The sequence below is a fragment of the Oryzias melastigma genome, linkage group LG3 (genome assembly GCF_002922805.2).
Source record: "Oryzias melastigma strain HK-1 linkage group LG3, ASM292280v2, whole genome shotgun sequence".
Taxonomy (NCBI): domain Eukaryota; kingdom Metazoa; phylum Chordata; class Actinopteri; order Beloniformes; family Adrianichthyidae; genus Oryzias; species Oryzias melastigma.
In genome coordinates this window covers 6,153,291-6,162,549 of record NC_050514.1, presented here as the reverse complement: position 1 = coordinate 6,162,549, position 9,259 = coordinate 6,153,291, and the positions used below count along the sequence as shown (strand labels likewise).

The following is a 9,259-nucleotide window of genomic DNA, read 5'->3' as shown; positions in this document are numbered from 1 at the left end:
TAATCAGTTTCAACATAAAACCATTATTACTAAAATAATGACTTGCTGCATGGCCCTCTGTATAGTGAAAGCATCATCGTGTATTTGAAGTTTTATCATTTGCTTGACCTAAAAATCAAAATCTCAGAGTATGTCTCAGTATGTTTTTTCCTGTTGGAATATCCTCCAATTTCCACCAGACTTTACGGTTCATCTTTGTTTTAGCAAAACTGAAAAAAAAGCAACAGGTTAAAGAGACATGAATTTATGAATTAAGGCCTCATCAAACTCCACATTGTTCCTGGTGGTTACAGATAGCACTTGTGTGGCTATCCACTAGGCGCAGACATAAACGTATCCAAATCATAGCTCACATCAATAGATATGCATTAAGTATCGGATAAACATCAATTTATAGAGGTATTTTGTTTATCAGTTATATATTCTGTTTTCTTTGTCAGTCTCACTAGATTCAGGTAGATCATCCACAGCTGTGAGCCTATTCAACCCTTGAGCTCTCCCATTGGGTCCAGATGACCCAACCCTTATACCGATGTGTGATCCCTCCCATGACAAAAGTGGGCAGAATTTTAAGTCTCCCACGGACACCAGGGAAGATTAAAAAATCCTTGAAAAAAATAGTTCAGTGCGCTGTGTTGTGGGGTTCAGATGACCCCACTTTTAATGTAAACATTCCTAGGATAGCACAAGGGTTAATTTTCTGGTTTTCTTCATTGTCAGGTCACCTGCTGAGTTTTGACACTATTTTCTTGCTCCCAGGATTTTGACATATCTCAGTTTATTTATTAAATGTTTTACTTTTGTCACCAAGCCTGGTCTCCTGCATACTGGATCCTACACCACCACTTTCTGACATACAAAAAATGTAATAGACAACTAATACATATATATAGATACAGTAGATGTGTAGCAGATGATAAGAAAGTGTGCTTCAAGCTCATTCTAATAATAATCCACGCTGATCAATAGATTCAACTTTTCACCATAATTTTGTTCAGTTAAAAATCTAAACGGAAATATATTGGTTGGATTTTTGTTGCAATGCAAGTTTCTGAGACCTTTAATCCCAGGTATATTTTAGTAGAAATGTTTGTTACATCTTGGAATGTAGAACTTTGTGATAACTACTTATCTGTGAACAAACAGGCTGCACAGTGGTATAGTGGCTCTACCACCTTACAGTGAGAAGAACCTGGTTCAAATCCTGGTTAGGATCTTTCTGTGTGAAGTCTGCATGTTCTCCCTCTACAGGTGTGGATTTTCTCTCGCTTCCTCCCACAGTTCAGTAACATGTTTCATAATTGTGAATGTGTGGCTTTGTGACACACTTGTGAACTGATCAAGGTGTTACTCCACCTTCAACAGTAGCTGGATTGGAACCAGCAAACCTGTGACCCCAAAATGGATTCAGTGTGTTCTAAAGATGAATGGATGCAAAATTACAGTATTTATATATATTTTTTCAAAGTACTATAATAGACATCTATAAATATCTATGTAGATGTGTAGTAAACATCTATATGCAGATGCCTTTCAGAACACTATTGGTAGATGTCTAATTGAGCAAAAAAAGAGAGGTCCGGTAGAGATCTACAATAGATGTATATTAGTTATCTAATAGACATCTTGTGTTTGATGGGATATGAATGTGAATGAGACTATGAAGCGCTTTAGAGGCTTAAAGCAAGGAAGAAAAATGCTACATAAATATATGCTATTAACCATTTAATATTCATGTTAGTAATTGTTTTAAAAAGACTGATTCATTTGCTTCAGAAAACCAAAGAACTGAGCTTTTTTGATGACTGAGTACTTTTAGCCAATGGCCTTTTAAATTAGATATTGATTGTTTCCTTCAAAATTCATTGTAGGTGAAACCTTGAAAACTGAATAACATCCGAGTTCCTATAGTACATTTCACAGAGCTCATCCTTTATTTTGCCTGATTTACAGCATTAGGAATGAGATGTGACACAGGTTGGTCCTGGGGAAGAGTTTACTGCTCACAGGAAAACAGTGTTACTTCGATTCAGGTTGGAAAAAAAAGAGAAGGGTGTGGATGTTTGGGCTGTTTCTGGCTCTTTTTAGGGGTTTCAGGGCAGTGAAGTGAACCGAATGGTGAAGATGCCCTTCCCGCCTGTACCAAGGAAGCAACCCGTGACATGCTTGTAATGAACCCATTGCACCACATGGAGAGAAAGTCAGGCCGACAAAACAGAAAAATAATAAACTATGATGAAGATAGAATCAGAGATTCACAAGTGTGATACATGATGGGCGTAAATAATAAATATAAAATCTGAGACCATTCTTTCCCAGAAAGGTTGTTGAATATATTTGTATTATTTTTGCTAAAATAATCAGTTTTCCAATGCAAATGCTGGGTTTTGCATATCTGTTGATTACAAAGAATGTTTGGGTGTTGCATCTCCGAGGACAAAATAACAAAGAATAACTCAGTCTAAAATGCACTTTTATCATTAAAGCCAAGAGCAAAGTATGCCTTTAAAACATTTTTTTTTTAAATCAGTAAATATTGATAAAAATCATAGCTTAGTCAACCAATTACAATGAAATTATTTAAACTGAACTTTTCTAGAAACAGAACTAATCTAGAAAGGGTTGCCATGGTCCTATTTAGCTTTTCCAGAAAGAGTTTAGAGTTTTAACATTTCAGTTGAAGTAAAAGAAAATAAGCTTTAGTCATTTGTGTTTATATCTTCCAAGCAGAAAAAAAGGACAATTTCGTATTAAAGCTTTAACTTTTCAAAAGTTATTTAAAAATGCTCACCCTCGACTCCACTGATGCATTTGACTCGATCCCTAACCTCCACGTTGTATCCCTCGAAGGACATGAAGACTCCATCGGGGTGGTAGGGCTCTCGCTGGGCGTACACCTTGGAGTAGCTGTGCTGGAACTCAAAGCGATCGTAGCCGTCGTACTGAACTATTTTCCCGTACACTTCAAAGTACTTTTCCATCCAGTTGAACGGCAGGTAGATCTCGAAGCCTTCTCGTCTGCCTTTGATCGTGGTTTCGTCATTGATCAGGCAGTCGATTTCCTCAAACTTGACGCCGCCGACAACAGGTGGAGGCTCCGGGGGCTGTGGGGGATGCTGTTGGCTGCCGAGGCTTTCGTCCCCTATCTTAGGACTCGGAGCGACGAAGGCGGCTCGAGGAAGGAAGTATATGGAGGTATTGTTGGAGCAGCGGTTCCAGAGTAAAACGGTGATGAGGGTGAAGAGGGCGCAGATGAAAATGAGGGTTTTGTAGTTCACCCGAGCAGCCAGGCAGCGCATGGTCAACCTGCCTGTGTGGCACAAACATGAGCAAAAGATCAGTATTGGAAAAAAACATTTAATTGATTTATTGATACATATTTAAAATCAACTTCAAACTTGAATCTATAAATGAAACAACATTTGTACCAGAACAATTTAAAAAAGATTAATAAAATCAGTCTTTAAACAAGTTTTTTAAGAGGCTAAGACCAGCATCAAGTCAAAGTTTCAACAGTGTGACAAGAAAATTTCAATTTTTTGAAACTCATAAAAACTTTTTGTCATCTTTGTCTCAAACATTTTTGTTTGATGATCAGACTCATTGACATTCATACAAATAAGAATCCGCACAGGGGTAAACATTTTTACACCACCGTAACTGACAACACAATATATTCGTTAAAGACACGCTCCAGCGAAAAAAAATATACATATTTTGGTGTTTTAACATGTTTTGTAGCATTTTTCTCATGATGGAAGACATATATAAAGAAAATCGAGCTTAAAATTGCAATCTGAGTATTTATTTATCCAAATTGTTGTGAATCAGGAGTAGACGCAAAAATGCAGTTTGCAAGATTGTAGCTGTGACACAGAGGCTACTAGAGCAAGTCGCATTCTCACTCCTCGCTCCGATCAAATACATCCCTTGTAGACGATTAGATCCATGTACATCTTTGTTCTCTTTGTCTGAGCCAACATCTGGTTTAAAACTGTACATCTGGATAGCTCCAATACTGCTAGTCATTTTTGTTGCATTGGTAATGTTAGGTTAGAGTTAGGCCTGGGTTTAAAGAATCGATTAATCGATCCGAGACCAGTAAACAAGTAAACAAAGAACTAGAGATTGATCTTTACACCCCTTTCCTTTTCGGCAAAAAAAAAAAAAAAAAAAAAAATCACATTTCCTTGACATTACTCTTTTCCCGTGATAACTTCAGAGATTCAAATTGTTTGGTTAAAAACAAACAGAGGATAGAAAGCTTTGAAAAAAAAGAAGGATTGAAAGCAACTGCTTGAATTTGAATGTGTGAAACTATGTGCAGAAAACAAAATTTAATGGAATCAAAAGAATCGAGAAAAAAAAAATCATGAATCAAATCGATTCTGGAAATTCTTGGTGATACCCAGCCCTAGTAGAAGTTGGGAGGGGCTGTAAGCTAGCAGGGGGGTGTAAACAGATTGGTGATTGAAAGTGGTAGCAGGCTTATTTCACGCCAGTGGTCCCGCCCACATCTCAGAGGTGAATGTCTAATGAACTTCTGCCACTCTGCACAAACTTTGTCCAAGAAAACGACACAATTTTAAAATGTCGCATATCTCAATATGCTACAGCACAGTGACCTAAATGCAAGTTTTTCAGCACAGTCAGCAGGTGTCTGCACGGCAGCATTCGTAATGGTGGCAGTCACATTTTTACACACTGCATAGTTTCCGGCAGAGGTAAAGAAAAAAAAAGATTTTAAGACTACTAGATAATTTTTCTTTAAAAAGTTGACATCGATCATTCGCTGCCCAAGCACATTTCGAGGCAGTGCCATGACAGTTCAGTGACCAGCAGGGATGACACCATTAGAAAATTGGGCGACAGCCGAGTGGCCACAGGGCAGATCGCCGGCCGGCAGCAGCTCTGATGATGTGTAAATGTCTCCTGACGGCAACTGTCCATATCAAGTGCTACTGGTAGCTAAAAAAAAAGTATGCAGTTCTGCATGCCTGAATGCCACCATCTATAGCCAAGATTACACCAACGATTGTCTCAGGACAAAAAAAAAAAAAAAATTGAGACATCATGAAATCTTTAGGAATCTGCCAATGTCTCCCCATTGCATGGTGGCAGTTGTATTTGTAACAGTATCATAACAAGTAACAAATGTAATCAAATAGATGGCATTTCATTCCCTATAATGAATTGTAGATAAATTCCTTTGTAAAAAGAAACAAAAAAAGATTGCATAAATGTGAATCTAAAGTCCTAAAAAGGTCTATTAGAGGCAACATTTAGTTTTTCAATCAGGTCTGTGTTTCTAAATTTTTCACCAAGCAAACAAGAAATCAATACACATCTTCAGATCGCTGCCTCCTCCTCCTCACTAATTACAGCTTACTGCCCCCAGAATTTACGGCTGTAATGATCACAGAGGAGGGAGTGAGGAAAATGACCATGTTCATTTCACCATCACATCCTGATTGAAATGCCCTCCACCACCTCCTGAGGTCAATGCAGTTAATGAGTGTGGAGGGAGGAACGGTAATCTGCTTTCCCGATGCAAAGTCAAACGATCGAGCCTGATGACTCAAACAATGATCCTGCCCAAGACCGCTCAGAGCAACAGGGAGTGGATTTTCAGAGTGCTTAGAAAAGCAAACACTGAAATGGATCAGATGAGAAAGGATTGATACTTTTACTGCACGCAAGGAACAGAAGATCCTCGTCTTTTCAGGTGACGTTAAATAAAATGGCTTTCTGCCAAATTCTTTAAAATAAAAATCTTATGGTTAACTTCTACATGACTTATTGCCACTCATAAAAAACATTATTGGTATTCTCAGCCACGCAGTCTGAAGAAGTGATGAAATATTACAATGATGGAAGCACTGACTAGGACAAAAAAGTGATGGAGAAGACCTTGGGACTGCACTCTTAAAGGGAAGTAAAACCGTCCCGTCAGGGAGGAAACTATAAATAATTGGGTCTTTTTATAGGTGGATGGTGGTGTCGAATCCAGACTGGAGATGGATATACGAGGATTAACCAGAGAAGCATGACAAAGAAGTGTGCATCTTTAAGCCTCTTTCTCTCTCTTAGCGACATCGTTTTTAAACCGAGAGATCCATCACTTCAGCCGTGTAATTTTCATCTTAACACTAGAGCAGTAAGCACAGCGAAAGAGGAGTTATTCTCATGGGTACAAACACAACCAGGCTGGTTTGTTGATGCATATGAAACTTTATTCTGGTTCTGCCAAATCTAACTGGAGGACAAAAAAGAAGAAAACACAAGACCCGAGAGTGAAGAACAGAAGATGCTTGTGGCACACAGAGAAACAGATGGTTCTCTCAGCAGAAACTGAATCCTCACTCACTCCAGTTTTCTCAAAATAAACTCAAACAGAAGAATATTCAGCAGCATGCCCAGTTCTGCTGTTTTCAAAAGCACAAATCAAAACAGGAAAACTTTTTAAAGTGTATCTTAATTCTAGTTTATGGGTAAAAGAAGAATTATCTGAAACTATTAACCTGTGCATGTAAGTTTATTGAGACAGCAGCATTTTTCAAAGCTTCCTAAGAAATAATCAAGTAACCCTTGCAAGTGTCTTTCCAGAGAGATGGAGTATATCAATGTCAGTGGTCTTAGTCAATTGTGCTGACAATGGAGTGAAAAGATTCTTTCTTTTTTTTTGTAGTTCATATGACATTAGATTAGATGTAGTTAGTTATAGAAGTTTGAGATTACCATGGATTTTTAGTTTATCACAACTAAGTAAAGACTTCAGTAATAGTTCAGGTAGTTAACACATACCTGATATAGTAAAATCTTTAAGATTTACACCAAGTATTCTATAATCTTTGAAAATATGAAGTTTTATTCCTAAATATATACCGCTTTTTTCTTTTATTATTAATTAAATATGTAAATTTGTGTTTTTTTAGAGTAAACATTTGTTGTACATGTTGTGTGTTCACAGCTATAAGAATTCAATAAAAAAACAATGTATATATATATGTATATATATTATTGTCACTACCAATTAAAAGATAAACCTTATAATTTTATTTTTTGGTTACATATCTGAGAGTAAGATCATATTCTTCATTTGCTTTGTTATGACTTTTTTCATTTTATTCATCATTATTACAATAACTATTATTTCTCTTTTCATTATTATTATCATTAGTGCCATTTTTGTTTTTTAGGAACAGGCTTCAATAAGCTAAATCTTTGCCTGCTCCTTTTCACTCTTGTTGAAGCTATTAATTTTGTTATCTACAGCTCTGCATTCTAAATACTAAACTTTTTTAAATTATTTTTGTATTTTATTTTTTTAACAGCTACATAGTCAGCAGTCACACGTTTTCAAAGTTGCAGATGCCTGAGAATAGCATTTTGCCACTTAACCTTCCACTTTTCTGGGATTCAAGTTGTGGGCCATAATTATCACATGAAAAAAAAAAATGCAGTCAAGTGTTTTGGACACAGGAATGTTCTCCTACACTCCAGTTTAACTAGAGCAAGAGTAAAGACACATGAGTGTAGTTGAACATGGTAAAACTAGACTGATACACAGAGTATTTAATTGAACAGCTATTAATGTTCTCCAGAGTCTCCTGCCACAAATGACTATTTGTAAATCAGATGTGTTGCTGTGCGTCATGTAATTACAGAGCAAACAAACAGCATTTAGCAGTTCAGCAGACAGAGCTGCATTGTCCCTTGTGTATTTTGACCCAGATTCACTTGCATTTATCAGGAGGGAGCTCTTTCCAGAAAAATACCAGAGCTTTGGTGCCGTTTCAAAGTCATCGTAAGAAGTGAACTAATCAGGACCCTTACTTAGCTGGTAAAGACAGTGAACCATTGATCATTTGATTTAAATACCATTTAAGCATTCACAGTGGTCTTTTAATTAGGATTATGACTGTTTTAGTCAAAAATGCAAAAAAAAAAAAAAAAAAGTATAATTTCTAGAGCCAAGAGACATCATTTTCAACAGTAAACATCACAGAGCACATTTCAAGAAATAAATTGTTAAAATCAATTCTGCTGTCCTCTCTGAAAGCTGAGGAATGACAGCGCACTATAATAAAGGATGCACAGAGAAACGGAAAAAGTCTGTTGAGCCTTACTCAAAGTTTTTCGGAGAAACTTCTGTTGCAGATATTTCAAAACCTCCATGAGTTTAGTGCCATTTTGAATTCCAAATATTCCAAAATTGCCTGGTTTCTAATCCTGAAAAGACAGGAATGATGGAAGGAAGAGGTTTTTTTTTAGTTAAATCGACTGTAAAAATTTTGGGCCACGGCAAAGGACTTTCAATTTAACTTTAAAACCTATAAAAAAGTATGTTTTGTATGCTATAATCTCAGCATCATGTTTAAAAGGCTATATGGTTCCTAAAAGATGTAGTTAACTTTTGATTACAATAAGGTCAGCATGACAAACGGCAGATTAATAGCAACCGATGTTGGATGTAATGCAGTCTAGCAGGTATTTGATATTGCTGACAGTTACCCACTGCTGATGCCTGGATGAACACGAGCTTCACAGACGGGTATGTCAAGCAACTTGACTGCAACAGTAAATCCCTGCGGTCCCAGGGAGCTCACATGTCTTCTAATACAAATCAGCTTTGCTGCTCCGGCTCAACATCAAAGGCTTTGAACTTTGACTCTGAACATGCATCTGCGGCTGCAACATTTAATGGATCTCTCAATGTGCTGATCCAGGAAGGCCGTCTACTCTAAACATCTGCCAGTATGTGAAGATGCTGAACATCTTTAATAAAAACTCCAGCATAATTTGGGATTTTTAATTCACGTAACAAGTAAACTAAAATGGCAAAGTTGGAGTTTTTTTTTTTTTGGTACTACAAAATCTATTCCAAATCAACCGTGTTGCTAATTTCAGCATGATGTACAGCATGATGGACTTTAGCACATAAAAACACCAGAACATGTGTCAGTAAGTACAAACAGCTTGGGTTTGGGGGTGGGTGAAGAGTTATTTTCAACAAGACGTCATCACAACAATAAAATGTCAGAGGGTGTGTGAGGAACCCTTAGGGACGGATTACAACACAAGTATTTGACACTGAGCTTCTATACTGGAGAAGTAATACAAGACAAGACAGTACATTTTCTGTTTATGTTGAAGCTAAGAGGCCTGCTGGTGTGAAGTATGTGAAGAGGTGGGAGTGTGCCCTGGTTCTGATCCAGAGATGATGCCATAAAGCTCCAGTACATTATGCAAAGTAACA

General features: G+C 37.1%; 1 protein-coding gene across 2 annotated transcripts in view; it reads right to left on the bottom strand.

Moving 5' to 3' along the window:
* Positions 1–9,259, bottom strand: part of glceb (glucuronic acid epimerase b) — a 49,372-nt gene that overhangs the window by 20,762 nt on the left and 19,351 nt on the right. For both annotated transcript variants that reach the window (XM_024295526.2, XM_024295525.2), the window contains one exon: positions 2,792–3,310. In XM_024295526.2, coding sequence (XP_024151294.1) covers positions 2,792–3,299 — 508 coding nt within the window. In that variant the 5' untranslated portion in view covers positions 3,300–3,310. The remainder of the gene's footprint in view (positions 1–2,791; positions 3,311–9,259) is intronic.